Source organism: Salvelinus fontinalis, chromosome 23 (assembly GCF_029448725.1).
Source record: "Salvelinus fontinalis isolate EN_2023a chromosome 23, ASM2944872v1, whole genome shotgun sequence".
Classification (NCBI taxonomy): domain Eukaryota; kingdom Metazoa; phylum Chordata; class Actinopteri; order Salmoniformes; family Salmonidae; genus Salvelinus; species Salvelinus fontinalis.
In genome coordinates this window covers 8,871,805-8,895,474 of record NC_074687.1, presented here as the reverse complement: position 1 = coordinate 8,895,474, position 23,670 = coordinate 8,871,805, and the positions used below count along the sequence as shown (strand labels likewise).

The 23,670-nt window shown below is 45.0% G+C and overlaps 1 protein-coding gene across 2 annotated transcripts in view; it reads right to left on the bottom strand.

Moving 5' to 3' along the window:
- The window catches only part of LOC129820823 (syntaxin-binding protein 5-like), a gene marked incomplete at its 3' end in the record, with an annotated part of 165,381 nt that overhangs the window by 27,799 nt on the left and 113,912 nt on the right, over window positions 1-23,670 (bottom strand). For both annotated transcript variants that reach the window (XM_055877812.1, XM_055877813.1), the window contains 2 exon segments: window positions 422-505; window positions 9,124-9,187. In XM_055877812.1, coding sequence (XP_055733787.1) covers window positions 422-505; window positions 9,124-9,187 — 148 coding nt within the window.

Sequence of the window (23,670 nt, the reverse complement as noted above, 5' to 3'; positions counted from 1 at the left end):
TTCGTTTTGTTTGTTTCACTTTTGTGTATTGTCTACCTCACTTGCTTTGGCAATGTAAACACATGTTTCCCATGCCAATAAAGCCCCTTGAATTGAATTGAATTGAATTGAATTGAGAGAGAGAGAGAGAGGCGGGGGAGTAAGAGACAGACAGACAGAGAGAGAGTGAGAGAGAGAAAGAGAGAGAGAGAGGCGGGGGGTAAGAGACAGACAGACAGAGAGAGAGAGAGAGAGGCGGGGGAGTAAGAGACAGACAGACAGAGAGAGAGAGAGAGAGAGAGAGAGAGAGAGAGAGAGAGAGAGAGAGAGAGAGAGAGAGAGAGAGAGAGAGAGGCGGGGGAGTAAGAGACAGACAGACAGAGAGAGAGAGAGAGAGAGAGAGAGGCGGGGGAGTAAGAGACAGACAGACAGAGAAACTTACTTCATCGTAGTAGATTCTGAAGTCAACCTTCTTGGCTCGGAGGTCCCACTGCACTACTGTTCCACTTTCAAACCCTATCAGCAACTGTGGAGGGCAAAGAGGAAGAGGAAGACATGTAAAGAGAAGGGAGAGAGGGTTAGGGAGTGGAGTGAGAGACGGCAGAGAGGGTTATGGAGTGAGAGAAGGGAAGAGGAAATAGAGGATGAAATCATTGAAACATTGAAATTAGGCATTTTCTGTAGACTATAGACCTGAGCTTTTCTCAGTAAACTAACACTCTCTCTCCCGCTCTCTCTCCGTGCCTCCCTCCCGCCCGCTCTCTCTCCAGCTCCCGCCCTCCCTCCCGCTCTCTCTCCCGCTCCCGCCCTCCCGCCCGCTCTCTCTCAAGCTCCCACCCTCCCTCCCTCCCGCTCTCTCTCCCACCCTCCCTCCCGCTCCCTCTCCCACCCTCCCTCCCGCTCCCTCTCCCTCTCCCACCCTTCCGCCCGCTCTCTCTCCCGCTCCCACCCTCCCTCCCAACATCTTTCTGCTTCTCCAAACGCAGTGGTCCCAGGCTGGTAGCTGTCAGTGCCGTGGTTTTCTCTCTGTGTGAGATGTGATTAAGGGGATTGGGAGGGATGATCTTCACCATGAATGTACCATTGAGCACACCACCAATCTGCTCCCTCTGTATGTTTCTCTCTCTCCAGCTGGCTCTTGTCCCTCTTGTGATTTACATAGGATTGACTTTAGGGAGGAGGACTGGGAGACTGATAAAGGGTTCAGGACAGGTGCGGGTAGAGAGAGAGAAATTACTTTGTTGTTTATGGGACTCTCGGCAACGCGTCTGTACAACATTGTCACAAGACTTGGACAGAGGGCGGTCACTGAGATGGACACAGACCAGGAAGTAAGTTGGTAAGACGGGGGAACCCAGGAAGTGGATGATGAAAGTCCATCAGTATGTGTGGGTGGGTTACCCAGATCTTGCTGTGTAGATACTCTAACGTTATGAAACCAACAGGGCTGCATTAAACAAAATGGATGACTACTGATAACATACAACTGCCATATCAGAGAGAGAGAGAGGCCTTTGCAAAATATGAGAGGCCATTGTCAGAAAAACATCTAAAATCCACTTGCTCTACAGTTCTGGATTAATGTGAGATTAATAAGAATAACAAGAGTTGTGATTAATGAGAAACATACGAGGTGTGATTAATGAGAAACATACGAGGTGTGATTAATGAGAAACATACGAGGTGTGATTAATGAGAAACATACGAGGTGTGATTAATGAGAAACATACGAGGTGTGATTAATGAGAAACATACGAGGTGTGATTAATGAGAAACATACGAGGTGTGATTAATGAGAAACATACGAGGTGTGATTAATGAGAAACATACGAGGTGTGATTAATGAGATACATACGAGATGTGAGATACATACGAGGTGTAATTAATGAGAAACATACGAGGTGTGATAAATGAGAAACATACGAGGTGTGATTAATGAGAAACATACGAGGTGTGATTAATGAGATACATACGAGGTGTGATTAATGAGAAACATACGAGGTGTGATTAATGAGAAACATACGAGGTGTGATTAATGAGATACATACGAGGTGTGATTAATGACATATATACGAGGTGTGATTAATGAGAAACATACGAGGTGTGATTAATGAGATACATACGAGGTGTGATTAATGAGAAACATACGAGATGTGAGATACATACGAGGTGTGATTAATGAGATACATACGAGGTGTGATTAATGAGATACATACGAGGTGTGAGATACATACGAGGTGTGATTAATGAGAAACATACGAGGTGTGATTAATGACATATATACGAGGTGTGATTAATGAGAAACATACGAGGTGTGATTAATGAGATACATACGAGGTGTGATTAATGAGATACATACGAGGTGTGATTAATGAGATACATACGAGGTGTGATTAATGAGAAACATACGAGGTGTGATTAATGAGATACACACGAGGTGTGATTAATGACATATATACGAGGTGTGATTAATGAGAAACATACGAGGTGTGATTAATGACATATATACGAGGTGTGATTAATGAGATACATACGAGGTGTGATTAATGAGAAACATACGAGGTGTGATTAATGAAAAACATACGAGGTGTGATTAATGAGAAACATACGAGGTGTGATTAATGAGAAATATACGAGGTGTGATTAATGAGAAACATACGAGGTGTGATTAATGAGAAACATACGAGGTGTGATTAATGAGAAACATACGAGGTGTGATTAATGAGAAACATACGAGGTGTGATTAATGAGATATATACGAGATGTGAGATACATACGAGGTGTGATTAATGAGATATATACGAGATGTGAGATACATACGAGGTGTGATTAATGAGATATATACGAGATGTGAGATACATACGAGGTGTGATTAATGAGATACATACGAGGTGTGATTAATGAGAAACATACGAGGTGTGATTAATGAGAAACATACGAGGTGTGATTAATGAGAAACATACGAGGTGTGATTAATGAGAAACATACGAGGTGTGATTAATGAGATATATACGAGATGTGAGATACATACGAGGTGTGATTAATGAGATACATACGAGGTGTGAGATACATACGAGGTGTGATTAATGAGATATATACGAGGTGTGAGATACACACGAGGTGTGATTAATGAGAAACATACGAGGTGTGATTAATGAGATATATACGAGATGTGAGATACATACGAGGTGTGATTAATGAGATACATACGAGGTGTGATTAATGAGATATATACGAGGTGTGATTAATGAGAAACATACGAGGTGTGATTAATGAGAAACATACGAGGTGTGATTAATGAGAAACATACGAGGTGTGATTAATGAGAAACACACGAGGTGTGATTAATGAGAAACATACGAGGTGTGAGATACATACGAGGTGTGATTAATGAAATACATACGAGGTGTGATTAATGAGAAACATACGAGGTGTGATTAATGAGAAACATACGAGGTGTGATTAATGAGATACATACGAGGTGTGATTAATGAGAAACATACGAGGTGTGATTAATGAGAAACATACGAGGTGTGATTAATGAGAAACATACGAGGTGTGATTAATGAAATACATACGAGATGTGAGATACATACGAGGTGTGATTAATGAGAAACATACGAGGTGTGATTAATGAGATACATACGAGGTGTGATTAATGAGAAACATACGAGGTGTGATTAATGAGATATATACGAGATGTGAGATACATTTGAGGTGTGATTAATGAGATACATACGAGGTGTGAGATACATACGAGGTGTGATTAATGAGAAACATACGAGGTGTGAGATACACACGAGGTGTGATTAATGAGATACATACGAGGTGTGATTAATGAGAAACATACGAGGTGTGATTAATGAGATATATACGAGATGTGAGATACATACGAGGTGTGATTAATGAGATACATACGAGGTGTGATTAATGAGATACATACGAGGTGTGATTAATGAGAAACATACGAGGTGTGATTAATGAGAAACATACGAGGTGTGATTAATGAGAAACATACGAGGTGTGATTAATGAGATACATACGAGGTGTGATTAATGAGAAACACACGAGGTGTGATTAATGAGAAACATACGAGGTGTGATTAATGAGAAACATACGAGGTGTGATTAATGAGAAACATACGAGGTGTGATTAATGAGAAACATACGAGGTGTGATTAATGACATATATACGAGGTGTGTAGGGATATGCAAAGACATTATCTCTAAAAAGCTGATAAGATGATAAGATGGAATTGGAGAAGTACGGTAGATATGAGGAACTACAAGACACAAAGGCAGAGATACATTTTAAAAACACACACCCTCTAGAGAAAGATAACACCCTGTAGAGATACAGATAACACCCTGTAGAGATACAGATAACACCCTGTAGAGATACAGATAACACCCTGTAGAGATACAGATAACACCCTGTAGAGATACAGATAACACCCTGTAGAGATACAGATAACACCCTGTAGAGATACAGATAACACCCTGTAGAGATACAGATAACACCCTGTAGAGATACAGATAACACCCTGTAGAGATACAGATAACACCCTGTAGAGATACAGATAACACCCTGTAGAGATACAGATAACACCCTGTAGAGATACAGATAACACCCTGTAGAGATACAGATAACACCCTGTAGAAATACAGATAACACCCTGTAGAAATACAGATAACACCCTGTAGAAATACAGATAACACCCTGTAGAGATACAGATAACACCCTGTAGAGATACAGATAACACCCTGTAGAGATACAGATAACACCCTGTAGAGATAAAGATAACACCATGTAGAGATACAGATAACACCCTGTAGAGATACAGATAACACCCTGTAGAGATACAGATAACACCCTGTAGAGATACAGATAACACCCTGTAGAAATACAGATAACACCCTGTAGAGATACAGATAACACCCTGTAGAAATACAGATAACACCCTGTAGAGATACAGATAACACCCTGTAGAGATACAGATAACACCCTGTAGAGATACAGATAACACCCTGTAGAGATACAGATAACACCCTGTAGAGATACAGATAACACCCTGTAGAGATACAGATAACACCCTGTAGAGATACAGATAACACCCTGTAGAGATAACGGTAACACCCTGTAGAGATAAAGATTCAGTTGAAATTGGAAGTTTGCATAAACCTTAACCAAATACATTTAAACTCAGTTTTTCACAATTCCTGACATTTAATCCTTGTAAAGATTCCCTGTCTTAGGTCAGTTAGGATCACCACTTTATTTTAAGAATGTGAAATGTCAGAATAATAGTGGAGAGAATGATTTATTTCAGCTTTTATTTCTTTCATCAGATTCCCAGTGGGTCGGAAGTTGACATACACTCAGTTAGTATGTGGTAGCAATGCCTTTAAATTGTTTAACTTGGGTCAAATGTTTCGGGTAGCCTTCCACAAGCTTCCCACAATAAGTTGGGTGAATTTTGGCCCATTCCTTCTGACAGAGCTGGTGTAACTGAGTCAGGTTTGTAGGCCTCCTTGCTCGCACACGCCTTTTCAGTTCTGCCCACAATTGTTCTATAGGATTGAGGTCAGGGCTTTGTGATGGCCACTCCAATACCTTAAATTTGTTGTCCAAAAGCCAGTTTGCCACAACTTTGGAAGTATGCTCGAGGTCATTGTCCATTTGGAAGACCCATTTGCGACCAAGATTTAACTTCCTGACTGATGTCTTGTGATGTTGCTTCAATATATCCACATCATTTTCCTTCCTCTTTAAGCCATCTATTTTGTGAAGTGCCCCAGTCCCTTCTGCAGCAAAGCACCCCCACAGCATGATGCTGCCACCTCTGTGCTTCACGGTTGGTATGGTGTTCTTCGGCTTGCAAGCATCCCCCTTTTACCTCCAAACGTAACGATGATCATTATGGCCAAACAGTTCTATTTATGTTTCACCAGACCAGAGGACGTTTCTCCAAAAAGTACGATCATTGTATGTGCAGTTGCAAACCGTAGTCAGTTTTTTTTATGGAGGTTTTGGAGCAGTGGCTTCTTCCTTGCTGATCGGCCTTTAAGGTCATGTCGACATTGGACTCGTTTTACTGTGGATATAGATACTTTTGTACCTGTTTCCTCCAGCACCTTCACGTCCTTTGCTGTTGTTCTGGGATTGATTTGCACTTTTCGCACCAAAGTACGTTCGTCTCTAGGAGACAGAACGTGTCTCCTTCCTGAGCAGTGTGATGGCTGCATGGTCCCATGGTGTTTATACTTGCGTACTATTGTTTGTACAGATGAACGTGGTACCTTCAGGCGTTTCAAAATTGCTCCCAAGGATGAACCAGACTTGTGGAGGTCTACATTTTTTTTTCTGAGGTCTTGGCTGATTTCTTTTGATTTTCCCATGATGTCAAGGAAAGAGACACTGAGTTTGAAGATAGGCCTTGAAATACATCCACAGGTACACCTCCATTTGACTCAAATTATGTCAATTAGCCTTTCAGAAGCTTAAAGCCATGACATAATTTTCTGGAATTTTCCAAGCTGTTTAAAGGCACAGTCAACTTAGTGTATTTAAACTTCTGACCAACTGGAATTGTGATTCAGTGAATAAATAAATAATCTGTCTTAAACAATTCTTGTAAAAATTGCCTCTGAAAAATTGCCTCTGCCTCATCTTGCTCCCTGTACCTGTCCCCATGACGCTGATTGACTCTGACATACACACCCACACACTCAGAGAAACAAAAACATGAAATGGCAAACCTCTCTAAGGCAGAATTCAAATATTGATAAGTGCTTTGGAAGGCAGAAAAAGTCTGATGTGCTTCAGGCAATACATCCAAGTCAATATCCCCTGCGACTGATCTCTCTCTCTCTCTCTCTCAAGTGTTGTTCTTTTCCTGACAGCAACTTAGATTTTATGTCACACGAACAGCCCACGCACATCGTGCACCAGTAGGTCTTCCATGCCGAATCCCCGTAATGCCTCCGTGCCCCCCGACAACCCGCCCCGACAACCCTGACCACAGCCGTCCTCATAACAGTCCTGACCCCTGCCTGACCCACGGTGCTGACACAGACACAGGTCTGTCCCCACTGGGAGATGATGACGAGGACGGCCAGTAGCAGAAGGCGCGCAGTAAAACCTGAAGGCCAGGAGTGACTGATTTTGGTGTTGTGTTGGGTCATTGATCCTGTATATAAAATAGCAAGTCTAAGAACAGGCAGCAGTCTGTGTAGCAGAGAGACAGAGACAGCTAGCTCCAGGCTATACTGATCCACAAGGCAGACCCTCCTGAGGTAACAGTGAGATAGTTGGTTCCAGGCTATACTGATCCACAAGGCAGACCCTCCTGAGGTAACAGTGAGATAGCTAGTTCCAGGCTATACTGATCCACAAGGCAGACCCTCCTGAGGTAACAGTGAGATAGCTAGTTCCAGCCTATACTGATCCACAAGGCAGACCCTCCTGAGGTAACAGTGAGATAGCTAGTTCCAGGCTATACTGATCCACAAGGCAGACCCTCCTGAGGTAACAGTGAGATAGCTAGCTCCATGCTACACTGATTTGCAAGGCAGACCCTCCTGAGGTAACAGTGAGATAGTTAGCTCCAGGCTATACTGATCCACCAGTCAGTCCCTCCTGAGGTACCAGGCAGACCCTCCTGAGGTAACAGTGAGATAGCTAGCTCCATGCTACACTGATTTGCAAGGCAGACCCTCCTGAGGTAACAGTGAGATAGTTAGCTCCAGGCTATACTGATCCACCAGTCAGTCCCTCCTGAGGTAACAGTGAGATAGCTAGCTCCAGGCTACACTGATCCATCAGGCAGACCCTCCTGAGGTAACAGTGAGATAGCTAGCTCCAGGCTACACTGATCCGCCAGGCAGACCCTCCTGAGGTAACAGTGAGATAGCTAGCTCCAGGCTACACTGATCCATCAGGCAGACCCTCCTGAGGTAACAGTGAGATAGCTAGCTCCAGGCTACACTGATCCACAAGGCAGACCCTCCTGAGGTAACAGTGAGATAGCTAGCTCCAGGCTACACTGATTCGCCAGGCAGACCCTCCTGAGGTAACAGTGAGATGGCTAGCTCAAGGCTATACTGATTCGCCAGGCAGACCATCCTGAGGTACCAGGCAGACCCTCCTGAGGTAACAGTGAGATAGCTAGCTCCATGCTACAATGATTTGCAAGGCAGACCCTCCTGAGGTAACAGTGAGATAGTTAGCTCCAGGCTATACTGATCCACCAGTCAGTCCCTCCTGAGGTAACAGTGAGATAGCTAGCTCCAGGCTACACTGATCCATCAGGCAGACCCTCCTGGGGTAACAGTGAGATAGCTAGCTCCAGGCTACACTGATCCGCCAGGCAGACCCTCCTGAGGTAACAGTGAGATAGCTAGCTCCAGGCTACACTGATCCACAAGGCAGACCCTCCTGAGGTAACAGTGAGATAGCTAGCTCCAGGCTACACTGATTCGCCAGGCAGACGCTCCTGAGGTAACAGTGAGATAGCTAGCTCCAGGCTACACTGATCCACAAGGCAGACCCTCCTGAGGTAACAGTGAGATAGCTAGCTCCAGGCTACACTGATTCGCCAGGCAGACCCTCCTGAGGTAACAGTGAGATAGCTAGCTCCAGGCTACACTGATTCGCCAGGCAGACGCTCCTGAGGTAACAGTGAGATAGCTAGCTCCAGGCTATACTGATCCACCAAGCAGACCCTCCTGAGGTAACAGTGAGATAGCTAGCTCCAGGCTACACTAATTTGCAAGGCAGACCCTCCTGAGGTAACAGTGAGATAGCTAGCTCCAGGCTACACTGATTCGCCAGGCAGACGCTCCTGAGGTAACAGTGAGATAGCTAGCTCCAGGCTATACTGATCCACCAAGCAGACCCTCCTGAGGTAACAGTGAGATAGCTAGCTCCAGGCTACACTAATTTGCAAGGCAGACCCTCCTGAGGTAACAGTGAGATAGCTAGCTCCAGGCTACACTAATTTGCAAGGCAGACCCTCCTGAGGTAACAGTGAGATAGTTAGCTCCAGGCTACACTGAGTAAGGGGTCATCTCAGGGTTTCTGATAGAGGAGAGAAAGGAGGAGGTATAGAGTTGTTTTGTTGTTTTCATTCTTCTTCCAACTCACCTTGCATTCATCCTTCGGGCTGTCACTCAGGTGGACTACGGGTCCTGGATGGGCTTTAGTTGATCTGTGGATGAGAGAAGGAGAGGGAAAGGGTCAGGTTATGGACACGAGTGCAGACGTTTTCAGAATGATAGCCAAGGGACGGTGCAAAACGTTGCCATCTACTTTAAATGAATCACTTTATTTTTTTATATCTTCCGTAAACAAATAGATACACGTTTCAGACTACAGAGTATCAAAACAATTGCATAGTGACTAGTGACCTTCAGATTCAGTCGCCCGGCAAAGCCAAAGAATCAAGCAGTCGTTCACTACACTGGGGAATTACACAAATAACAAGCAATGCTGAATCCAATAGAGAGCTGGAACCAGGCTTTATTTGGCAAAAGCAGAGTAGTACATGACCTGGTTCAGTAGTAGATAAACTGGTTCAGTGGTACATAACCTGGTTCAGTAATAGATAACCTGGTTCAGTAGTACATAACCTGGTTCAGTAGTAGATAACCTGGTTCAGTAGTACATGACCTGGTTCAGTAGTACATGACCTGGTTCAGTAGTAGATAACCTGGTTCAGTAGTAGATAACCTGGTTCAGTAGTACATAACCTGGTTCAGTAGTAGATAACCTGGTTCAGTAGTAGATAACCTGGTTCAGTAGTAGATAACCTGGTTCAGTAGTAGATGCCCTGGTTCAGTAGTACATGACCTGGTTCAGTAGTAGATAACCTGGTTCAGTAGTAGATAACCTGGTTCAGTAGTAGATAACCTGGTTCAGTAGTAGATAATCTGGTTCAGTAGTACATGACCTGGTTCAGTAGTAAATAACCTGGTTCAGTAGTAGATAATCTGGTTCAGTAGTAGATAATCTGGTTCAGTAGTACATGACCTGGTTCAGTAGTAGATAACCTGGTTCAGTAGTAGATGCCCTGGTTCAGTAGTAGATAACCTGGTTCAGTAGTACATGACCTGGTTCAGTAGTACATGACCTGGTTCAGTAGTACATGACCTGGTTCAGTAGTACATGACCTGGTTCAGTAGTACATGACCTGGTTCAGTAGTACATGACCTGGTTCAGTAATACATGACCTGGTTCAGTAGTAGATAACCTGGTTCAGTAGTACAAGACCTGGTTCAGTAGTACATGACCTGGTTCAGTAGTAGATAACCTGGTTCAGTAGTAGATAACCTGGTTCAGTAGTACATGACCTGGTTCAGTAGTACATGACCTGGTTCAGTAGTAGATAACCTGGTTCAGTAGTAGATAACCTGGTTCAGTAGTACATGACCTGGTTCAGTAGTAGATGACCTGGTTCAGTAGTAGATGACCTGGTTCAGTAGTAGATAACCTGGTTCAGTAGTACATGACCTGGTTCAGTAGTACATGACCTGGTTCAGTAGTAGATAACCTGGTTCAGTAGTAGATAACCTGGTTCAGTAGTACATGACCTGGTTCAGTAATAGATAACCTGGTTCAGTAGTACATAACCTGGTTCAGTAGTACATGACCTGGTTCAGTAATAGATAACCTGGTTCAGTAGTACATAACCTGGTTCAGTAGTACATAACCTGGTTCAGTAGTACATAACCTGGTTCAGTAATAGATAACCTGGTTCAGTAGTAGATAACCTGGTTCAGTAGTAGATAACCTGGTTCAGTAGTACATGACCTGGTTCAGTAGTAGATAACCTGGTTCAGTAGTACATAACCTGGTTCAGTAGTACATGACCTGGTGCAGGTGGACCTGCAGAAGGCACCACATGATGAAACACTGGTCATCTATATTCATTCCAATGTTGGGAGTAAATATATTTATATCGTGTTGAACCTTCTTTGTTTGTGTTTATACAGCAGTATAGTAACATCAACATACAGTATAATAGTAATAGTATAGTACCATCACCATACAGTATTATATTAATAGTATAGTACCATCACCATACAGTATTATATTAATAGTATAGTACCATCACCATACAGTAGTATAGTAATAGTATAGTAACATCACAATACAGTATTATATCAACATCAGCCTATAGTAGTATAGCACTAGTATAGTAACATTACCGTACAGTGGTATAGTAATAGTATAGTAACATCACCATACAGTATCATAGTAATAGTATAGTACCATCACCATACAGTATTATATTAATAGTATAGTAACATCACCATACAGTATCATAGTAATAGTATAGTAACATCACCATACAGTATCATAGTAATAGTATAGTAACATCACCATACAGTATAATAGTAATAGTATAGTACCATCACCATACAGTATTATATTAATAGTATAGTAACATCACCATACAGTATCATAGTAATAGTATAGTAACATCACCCTACAGTATTATAGTAATAGTATAGTAACATCACCATACAGTAATATAGTAATAGTATAGTAACATCACCATACAGTAATATAGTAATAGTATAGTAACATCACCATACAGTAGTATAGTAATAGTATAGTAACATCAGTGCTCAGACTGTCCGCAATAGGCTGAGAGAGGCTGGACTGAGGGCGTGTAGGCCGGTTGTAAGGCAGGTCCTCACCAGACATCACCGGCAACAACGTCACCTATGGCCACAAACCCACCGTCGCTGGACCAGGCAGGACTGGCAAAAAGTGCTCTTCACTGACGAGTCGTGGTTTTGTCTCACCAGGGGTGATGGTCGGATTCGTGTTTATCGTCGAAGGAATGAGCGTTACACCGAGGCCTGTACTCTGGAGCGGGATCGATTTGGAGGTGGAGGGTCCGTCATGGTCTGGGGCGGTGTGTCACAGCGTCATCGGACTGAGCTTGTTGTCATTGCAGGCAATCTCAACGCTGTGTGTTACAGGGAAGACATCCTCCTCCCTCATGTGGTAACCTTCCTGCAGGCTCATCCTGACATGACCCTCCAGCATGACAATGCCACCAGCCATACTGCTCGTTCTGTGTGTGATTTCCTGCAAGACAGGAATGTCAGTGTTCTGCCATGACCAGCGAAGAGCCCGGATCTCAATCCCATTGAGCACGTCTGGGACCTGTTGGATCGGAGGGTGAGGTTCTAGGGCCATTCCCCCCAGAATTGTCCGGGAACTTGCAGGTCCCTTGGTGAAAGAGTGGGGTAACATCTCACAGCAAGAACTGGCTAATCTGGTGCAGTCCATGAGGAGGAGATGCACTCCAGTACTTAATGCAGCTGTTGGCCACACCAGATACTGACTGTTACTTTTGATTTTGACCCCCCCCCCCCCCCCCCCCCCCCCCTTTGTTCAGGGACACATTATTCAATTTCTGTTAGTCACATGTCTGTGGAACTTGTACAGTTTATGTCTCAGTTGTTGAATCTTATATTCATACAAATATTAACAGATGTTAAGTTTGCTGAAAATAAACGCAGTTAACAGTTTCTTTTTTTCTTTCTTTTATTGCTGAGTTAACGTATACACATGCACGGACACATACACACATTGTCACGATCGTCGTATGGTGGAAGAGAGAAGGACCAAGGCGTAGCGTGAAATGAATGCATTCTTCTCTATTTATTATCACGAAAACGAAGAACACCTTACAAACTAAACAAAACAATAAACGACGAACGTGAAGCTATAAATGACAAGTGCAGACACAGGCAACTTACATATAGACATAGACAATAACCCACGAAATACCCAATGAATATGGCTGCCTAAATATGGTTCCCAATCAGAGACAATGATAATCAGCTGCATCTAATTGAGAACCAATCTAGGCAGCCATAGACATACAAACACCTAGGCCAGACACTGCCCCATAAACATACAAAACCCCTAGACAATAAAAAACACATACATCACCCATGTCACACCATGACCTAACTAAAATAATAAAGAAAACAAAGATAACTAAGGCCAGGGCGTGACACACATTGCCTCCTTCATTGCACAGTGAAACACATGGTGTAAACGATATGGCGGTGTGAGCTCATCTATTATAAGTTATCAATTCATCATAAAGGCAAAATCATTTAACCTTCACATCTCTGTGCCCCTTTACATGGCAGTCTTTCAAAGAGGTTCTGAGGGACAACGCCAAACTCTGAAACGAAATACCCATGTCTCCTCTCTGGAGATCACTTCACAGCTTCAGATCCATCTGTGTTTTGTTGACCTCTCACACTGATACAGTGTGTCACGGTGAAAACATGTATGTCTTCCCTGAGGGAGAGATCGCCACAACGCTGATTCTGTCTGTCGGAGCGTCCTCCCCGCAGACTCACCACTCTGCCAGGCTGCACACACACACACACACACACACACACACACACACACACACACACACACACACACACACACACACACACACACACACACACACACACACACACACACACACACACACACACACACACACACACACACACACACACACACACACACACACACACACACACACACACACACACACACACACACACACACAGCCTGCTGGAGCTGTAGGAGCCGCAAATACCGCTGTTCATATAATAGCCTCAAATATGAGGTTTACATCTAATTGTTGTATAAGATGAATGAGTGAGTATGATACTGTTTGTATAATTGTGTAATATGATTTTGGACTGTTTAATGAAGAAAAATACAATTCCCTTTTGATTTGAACTAAATCCAAGGACCGCCCCTGAACCCAGGTAGGGTCAGACATCCTGGGACAGCCCCTTTCTGCAATTCCGAATAAAAACACAACTTGAGAAATTATCAGTAGACCATGTTTTTTCTCCATAGGAGGAGAACGAAGGTTAAGTACCATTGCTGAATCTTTAACCATACCACGTGGTTAAACTCTTAGACGAATAAGAACAAGTCTTTGATATTGACTACTAGTCTGCAGTTAGGAATTCGGTATCATTGAACGCGAAGAAAGGCAACCGCCGAAACATCCATTCTATAACGAATGTCACTCTGAACTATCCACAATAACCAAGACAGAGACAGACAAATCTCTCCAACAGAAACTAACTTTTCTCCAGCGATCAAGACGACACACTGAGCGTAAATATATATATTTCTGTTAGTCACATGTCTGTGGAACTTGTTCAGTTTATGTCTTAGTTGTTGAATCTTGTTATGTTCAAACAAATAATGTTAAGTTTGCTGAAAATAAACGCAGTCGACAGTGAGAGGACGTTTCTTTTTTTGCTGAGTTTACGTATACACATGCACGGACACATACACACATTGCCTCCTTCAATGCACAGTGTACTTTTGAAACACATGGCATAACTGTGTAAACGATATGGCGGTGTGAGCTCATCTATTATAAGTTATCAATTCATCATAAAGACAAAATCATTTAACCTTCACATCTCAGGGCCCCTTTACATGGCAGTCTTTCTGAGGGACAACGCCAAACTCTGAAACGAAATACCCATGTCTCCTCTCTGGAGATCACTTCACACCTTCAGATCCATCTGTGTTATGTAGACCTCTCACACTGATACAGTGTGTCACGGTGAAAACATGTATGTCTTCCCTGAGGGAGAGATCGCCACACCGCTGATTCTGTCTGTCGGAGCGTCCTCCCCGCAGACTCACCACTCTGCCAGGCTGCACACACACACACACACACACACACACACACACACACACACACACACACACACTCACACACACACACACACACACACACAGTGCCAGCCTGCTGGAGCTGTAGGAGCCGCAGGGGGCAGGTTTTGGTTGGCTCCGCTCGGTCGACATGGTAACGGTGGGATGGAAAGGCGGGGAGGGGCACCTACATCAAGAAGATTAACAACGTCCCAGACTGTCTACGCTGACGCATGACTTACTCACCCAGCCACTACCCTGACTTCTCTCCTCACAGAGAGTATAGATACAGAGAATATCCAACCAAGAGAGCTCAGGTGAAATTATAGTTTTGTTTCATGTCTTTTCTCCAGTTGGGCACACTTTGTGGGGCAATGAACGGGAAAAGGGTGCTCACAAAGAATTAGACTATGTTCTCTTGTAATTCCCTAACAGACCAGAAAAGACACCAGATCTTTGATGTTGTTCTTTTCTTTATTCATCATCTCTCTCTCTCCAGAACATATCTGTAATGTCAAATTAATGACTAGATATGGATTCTGTTCTTCATCCTACTGAGAGAGGAAAAAAATAATTTATAAATATATTGTTTCTGAAAGATACTACATGAAAGAGAGACAATTCCTGTATTAAATAGGTTGCAAGAGTAATTTTGATTGAGTGGGGGTGGGCATGTTATGTATCAACCCCTAAAAAAAAATGTAAATTAATAATAATCCACATAATAATTCATATTTCCTGTTGCTGCAGGATTATTTTTATGCTGTAAAAAAACGGGTTCGAATTAAGATCCTGCATCTGTATGCTGTTCCTGTGCTTCATACCTGCATCCTGCCTCGGCCCAGCACCGGTGGAGACATTTGGGAAGGCCATACCTAACACGATGACACATCTCATAGCATTACAGCTGATGAGGATAACTGTATGTTGACCAAACAACAACATGACAAGTAGAGGAAACAGAGCAGAGTAAGGCTCAGGGCTTTGGTACCAGGCACTCCACTGTCAATATATACTGGGCCTGCAGTAATGACAGCCAATATATACTGGGTCTGCGGTAATTACAGTCAATATATACTGGGCCTGCAGTAATTACAGTCAATATATACTGGGTCTGCAGTAATTGCAGTCAATATATACTGGGTCTGCAGTAATGACAGCCAATATATACTGGGTCTGCGGTAATTACAGTCAATATATACTGGGCCTGCAGTAATGACAGCCAATATATACTGGGTCTGCAGTAATGACAGTCAATATATACTGGGCCTGCAGTAATGACAGCCAATATATACTGGGTCTGCGGTAATTACAGTCAATATATACTGGGCCTGCAGTAATTACAGTCAATATATACTGGGCCTGCGGTAATTACAGTCAATATATACTGGGCCTGCAGTAATGGCAGCCAATATATACTGGGTCTACGGTAATTACAGTCAATATATACTGAGCCTGCAGTAATTACAGTCAATATATACTGGGCCTGCAGTAATTACAGTCAATATATACTGGGCCTGCAGTAATGACAGCCAATATATACTGGGTCTGCAGTAATTACAGTCAATATATACTGGGTCTGCAGTAATTACAGTCAATATATACTGGGTCTGCAGTAATTACAGTCAATATATACTGGGTCTGCAGTAATGACAGTCAATATATACTAGGTCTGCAGTAATTACAGCCAATATATACTGGGTCTGCAGTAATTACAGGCAATTTATACTGGGTCTGCAGTAATGACAGCCAATATATACTGGGTCTGCAGTAATTACAGTCAATATATACTGGGTCTGCAGTAATTACAGTCAATATATACTGGGTCTGCAGTAATGACAGTCAATATATACTGGGTCTGCAGTAATTACAGTCAATATATAATGGGTCTGCAGTAATTACAGTCAATATATACTTGGTCTGCAGTAATGACAGCCAATATATACTGGGCCTGCAGTAATTACAGTCAATATATACTGGGCCTGCAGTAATTACAGTCAATAGATACTGGGCCTGAAGTAATGACAGTCACAGTGGCAGTGCACTCTCCTTTCTCTTGTTGATTCAGAATGACTGTCTCTCTCTCTCTCTACCCCCCCCCCCCCCCTCCATCTCTCCCTCTCTCTGGAGAAAAGCCCGATGTTGACAAACAAATTTCCCAACATCCTTTGGTCCCCGAGCCAGTCAAGCTGAGTAGAATCATGGTAATTCACACTCACTCTGCTTAGCTTTTTGTTGCCCCACTCACACACAGTCACACACACATACTCTCACACACACACACCCACCCACCCACCCACACACACACACCCACACACACAGACACACACACACACACCCACACCCACACACACACACACACACACACACACACACACACACACACACACACGTCTATCTCCGCACGCCGTCATCAGCAGACAATAAAACAGTAGGCTGCTGGCTTGAACCAGTGAGATTAAATTAGACTGATAATCTCATTAGAAAACAATGTGCTAATTAAGGAAACACACAAGCCTGAGAAGATCTAGGGAATCAGGGAGCGACAACTCAAACGCTGAGCTTTATAGAGACCAGTAAACAGTATGAAAAATATCATGTCATCAGGAGGCGACTACTCCAACACTGAGCTTTATAGAGACCAGTAAACAGTATGAAAAATATCATGTCATCAGGAGGCGACTACTCCAACACTGAGCTTTATAGAGACCAGTAAACAGTATGAAAAATATCATGTCATCAGGAAGCGACTACTCCAACACTGAGCTTTATAGAGACCAGTAAACAGTATGAAAAATATCATGTCATCAGGAAGCGACTACTCCAACACTGAGCTTTATAGAGACCAGTAAACAGTATGAAAAATATCATGTCATCAGGAAGCGACTACTCCAACACTGAGCTTTATAGAGACCAGTAAACAGTATGAAAAATATCATGTCATCAGGAAGCGACTACTCCAACACTGAGCTTTATAGAGACCAGTAAACAGTATGAAAAATATCATGTCATCAGGAAGCGACTACTCCAACACTGAGCTTTATAGAGACCAGTAAACAGTATGAAAAATATGAAAAAATATCATGTCAACATTTTGAATCATTTTCCCAACTCTTTTATTTTAGAGTTTCCTTTTTATACATGTTGGACACTTTTGTCTCGTGAAGTATGAGCAGCAGCAGGAGAAGTGAGGAGGTAGGAAGGAAGGAGACCCTGTCATCTTAATGAAGCATGTTTCCTCCCACCGAGTTTCCTGCTTTCCCACCGAGCTTCCTGCTTTCCCACCGAGCTTCCTGCTTTCCCACCGAGCTTCCTGCTTTCCCACCGAGTTTCCGGCTTTCCCACCGAGTTTCCGGCTTTCCCACCGAGTTTCCGGCTTTCCCACCAGGCTTCCTGCTTTCCCACCGAGCTTCCGGCTTTTCCACCGAGCTTCCGGCTTTCCCACCAGGCTTCCTGCTTTCCCACCGAGCTTCCTGCTTTCCCACCAAGCTTCCGGCTTTCCCACCAGGCTTCCGGCTTTCCCACTGAGCTTCCTGCTTTCCCACCGAGCTTCCGGGTTTCCCACCAGGCTTCCTGCTTTCCCACCGAGCTTCCTGCTTTCCCACCGAGCTTCCGGCTTTCCCACCAGGTTTACTTTGATTTGAGGCTCTGCTTTTCTTATCCTCGTTTTCTTACACAGATTCTAAATGTAAGGCCCGGTACTGAGCACTGGAGGTAAAGACCCAGACAACAGCATTATGGGTAGTGGAGGGTCTCCTGGCCCCGTCCTGCAAGCTGTGAATAAAGTACAGCAGGCATACTTGCTTTACAGATGTGGGATCTTAATTTGATCACCCTTTTTTTGTTGCAGGAAATACCAACGTGTGGTGTAATACATCCCTTTCCTGATAGCACTGCAGCTCTATTGAGATTAATTGAATGTGCCTAGTGTCTCACCACTCAGTCAGTACTCAGGAGGGAGATACAAACACCCGCTCAGTCAGTACTCAGGAGGGAGATACAAACACCCACTCAGTCAGTACTCAGGAGGGAGATACAAACACCCGCTCAGTCAGTACTCAGGAGGGAGATAAACACCCACTCAGTCAGTACTCAGGAGGGAGATACAAACACCCGCTCAGTCAGTATTCAGGAGGGAGATAAACACCCGCTCAGTCAGTACTCAGGAGGGAGATACAAACACCCACTCAGTCAGTACTCAGGAGGGAGATAAACACCCACTCAGTCAGTACTCAGGAGGGAGATACAAACACCCACTCAGTCAGTACTCAGGAGGGAGATAAACACCCGCTCAGTCAGTACTCAGGAGGGAGATACAAACACCCGCTCAGTCAGTACTCAGGAGGGAGATACAAACACCCGCTCAGTCAGTACTCAGGAGGGAGATATAAACACCCGCTCAGTCAGTACTCAGGAGGGAGATAAACACCCGCTCAGTCAGTACTCAGGAGGGAGATATAAACACCCGCTCAGTCAGTACTCAGGAGGGAGATACAAACACCCACTCAGTCAGTACTCAGGAGGGAGATACAAACACCCGCTCAGTCAGTACTCAGGAGGGAGATATAAACACACGCTCAGTCAGTACTCAGGAGGGAGATACAAACACCCGCTCAGTCAGTACTCAGGAGGGAGATAAACACCCACTCAGTCAGTACTCAGGAGGGAGATACAAACACCCGCTCAGTCAGTATTCAGGAGGGAGATAAACACCCGCTCAGTCAGTACTCAGGAGGGAGATACAAACACCCCCTCAGTCAGTACTCAGGAGGGAGATACAAACACCCACTCAGTCAGTACTCAGGAGGGAGATACAAACACCCACTCAGTCAGTATTCAGGAGGGAGATACAAACACCCACTCAGTCAGTACTCAGGAGGGAGATACAAACACCCACTCAGTCAGTACTCAGGAGGGAGATACAAACACCCGCTCAGTCAGTACTCAGGAGGGAGATACAAACACCCACTCAGTCAGTACTCAGGAGGGAGATACAAACACCCGCTCAGTCAGTACTCAGGAGGGAGATATAAACACCCGCTCAGTCAGTACTCAGGAGGGAGATAAACACCCGCTCAGTCAGTACTCAGGAGGGAGATATAAACACCCGCTCAGTCAGTACTCAGGAGGGAGATACAAACACCCACTCAGTCAGTACTCAGGAGGGAGATATAAACACCCGCTCAGTCAGTACTCAGGAGGGAGATACAAACACCCGCTCAGTCAGTACTCAGGAGGGAGATACAAACACCCGCTCAGTCAGTACTCAGGAGGGAGATACAAACACCCGCTCAGTCAGTACTCAGGAGGGAGATATAAACACACGCTCAGTCAGTACTCAGGAGGGAGATACAAACACCCGCTCAGTCAGTACTCAGGAGGGAGATAAACACCCACTCAGTCAGTACTCAGGAGGGAGATACAAACACCCGCTCAGTCAGTATTCAGGAGGGAGATAAACACCCGCTCAGTCAGTACTCAGGAGGGAGATACAAACACCCGCTCAGTCAGTACTCAGGAGGGAGATACAAACACCCGCTCAGTCAGTACTCAGGAGGGAGATACAAACACCCGCTCAGTCAGTACTCAGGAGGGAGATAAACACCCGCTCAGTCAGTACTCAGGAGGGAGATAAACACCCGCTCAGTCAGTACTCAGGAGGGAGATATAAACACCCGCTCAGTCAGTACTCAGGAGGGAGATACAAACACCCACTCAGTCAGTACTCAGGAGGGAGATATAAACACCCGCTCAGTCAGTACTCAGGAGGGAGATACAAACACCCGCTCAGTCAGTACTCAGGAGGGAGATACAAACACCCGCTCAGTCAGTACTCAGGAGGGAGATACAAACACCCGCTCAGTCAGTACTCAGGGGGGAGATACAAACACCCGCTCAGTCAGTACTCAGGAGGGAGATACAAACACCCGCTCAGTCAGTACTCAGGAGGGAGATACAAACACCCGCTCAGTCAGTACTCAGGAGGGAGATACAAACACCCGCTCAGTCAGTACTCAGGAGGGAGATACAAACACCCCCTCAGTCAGTACTCAGGAGGGAGATACAAACACCCACTCAGTCAGTACTCAGGAGGGAGATACAAACACCCACTCAGTCAGTACTCAGGAGGGAGATACAAACACCCACTCAGTCAGTACTCAGGAGGGAGATACAAACACCCACTCAGTCAGTACTCAGGAGGGAGATACAAACACCCGCTCAGTCAGTACTCAGGAGGGAGATACAAACACCCACTCAGTCAGTACTCAGGAGGGAGATACAAACACCCGCTCAGTCAGTACTCAGGAGGGAGATACAAACACCCGCTCAGTCAGTACTCAGGAGGGAGATAAACACCCACTCAGTCAGTACTCAGGAGGGAGATACAAACACCCGCTCAGTCAGTATTCAGGAGGGAGATAAACACCCGCTCAGTCAGTACTCAGGAGGGAGATACAAACACCCGCTTGGTCGGTACTCAGGAGGGAGATACAAACACCCGCTCAGTCAGTACTCAGGAGGGAGATACAAACACCCGCTCAGTCAGTACTCAGGAGGGAGATAAACACCCGCTCAGTCAGTACTCACGAGGGAGATAAACACCCGCTCAGTCAGTACTCAGGAGGGAGATATAAACACCCGCTCAGTCAGTACTCAGGAGGGAGATACAAACACCCACTCAGTCAGTACTCAGGAGGGAGATATAAACACCCGCTCAGTCAGTACTCAGGAGGGAGATACAAACACCCGCTCAGTCAGTACTCAGGAGGGAGATACAAACACCCACTCAGTCAGTACTCAGGAGGGAGATACAAACACCCGCTCAGTCAGTACTCAGGAGGGAGATACAAACACCCGCTCAGTCAGTACTCAGGAGGGAGATACAAACACCCGCTCAGTCAGTACTCAGGAGGGAGATACAAACACCCGCTCAGTCAGTACTCAGGAGGGAGATACAAACACCCGCTCAGTCAGTACTCAGGAGGGAGATACAAACACCCGCTCAGTCAGTACTCAGGAGGGAGATATAAACACACGCTCAGTCAGTACTCAGGAGGGAGATACAAACACCCGCTCAGTCAGTACTCAGGAGGGAGATAAACACCCACTCAGTCAGTACTCAGAAGGGAGATACAAACACCCGCTCAGTCAGTATTCAGGAGGGAGATAAACACCCGCTCAGTCAGTACTCAGGAGGGAGATACAAACACCCGCTCAGTCAGTACTCAGGAGGGAGATACAAACACCCGCTCAGTCAGTACTCAGGAGGGAGATACAAACACCCGCTCAGTCAGTACTCAGGAGGGAGATATAAACACACGCTCAGTCAGTACTCAGGAGGGAGATAAACACCCGCTCAGTCAGTACTCAGGAGGGAGATATAAACACCCGCTCAGTCAGTACTCAGGAGGGAGATACAAACACCCACTCAGTCAGTACTCAGGAGGGAGATATAAACACCCGCTCAGTCAGTACTCAGGAGGGAGATACAAACACCCGCTCAGTCAGTACTCAGGAGGGAGATACAAACACCCGCTCAGTCAGTACTCAGGAGGGAGATACAAACACCCGCTCAGTCAGTACTCAGGGGGGAGATACAAACACCCGCTCAGTCAGTACTCAGGAGGGAGATACAAACACCCGCTCAGTCAGTACTCAGGAGGGAGATACAAACACCCGCTCAGTCAGTACTCAGGAGGGAGATACAAACACCCACTCAGTCAGTATTCAGGAGGGAGATACAAACACCCACTCAGTCAGTACTCAGGAGGGAGATACAAACACCCGCTCAGTCAGTACTCAGGAGGGAGATACAAACACCCGCTCAGTCAGTACTCAGGAGGGAGATACAAACACCCGCTCAGTCAGTACTCAGGAGGGAGATAAACACCCGCTCAGTCAGTACTCAGGAGGGAGATACAAACACCCGCTCAGTCAGTACTCAGGAGGGAGATAAACACCCGCTCAGTCAGTACTCAGGAGGGAGATACAAACACCCGCTCAGTCAGTACTCAGGAGGGAGATAAACACCCGCTCAGTCAGTACTCAGGAGGGAGATACAAACACCCACTCAGTCAGTACTCAGGAGGGAGATACAAACACCCACTCAGTCAGTACTCAGGAGGGAGATACAAACACCCGCTCAGTCAGTACTCAGGAGGGAGATACAAACACCCACTCAGTCAGTACTCAGGAGGGAGATACAAACACCCGCTCAGTCAGTACTCAGGAGGGAGATACAAACACCCCCTCAGTCAGTACTCAGGAGGGAGATACACACCCGCTCAGTCAGTACTCAGGAGGGAGATACAAACACCCGCTCAGTCAGTACTCAGGAGGGAGATACAAACACCCACTCAGTCAGTACTCAGGAGGGAGATACAAACACCCGCTCAGTCAGTACTCAGGAGGGAGATACAAACACCCGCTCAGTCAGTACTCAGGAGGGAGATACAAACACCCGCTCAGTCAGTACTCAGGAGGGAGATACAAACACCCACTCAGTCAGTACTCAGGAGGGAGATACAAACACCCGCTCAGTCAGTACTCAGGAGGGAGATATAAACACCCGCTCAGTCAGTACTCAGGAGGGAGATATAAACACCCGCTCAGTCAGTACTCAGGAGGGAGATGGTAAATGTCATGAAAATAAAACTTCCAATTTAATACCTGTGGAAGGTCTTACTTAGTTCCACCAAATGAACACAGAAACACACACACACACACACACACACACACACACACACACACACACACACACACACACACACCAGCCTACTCGAGCATGACTGAGAGGAGGGAGAAACAAATCTCCTCCTCTGCGGTTAGTTTGCATTAGAGGGGTCGCTGATGCTTTCCCCGTGAAGGAGCACAGGAGGAGCACTGAGAGGCAGAAGCACTTCGGCTCAATCAAAACAACACAAGCTTGGACGGCTCTCCAGTTAAATATTTTGATGAGGATGGAACATGCTAGTT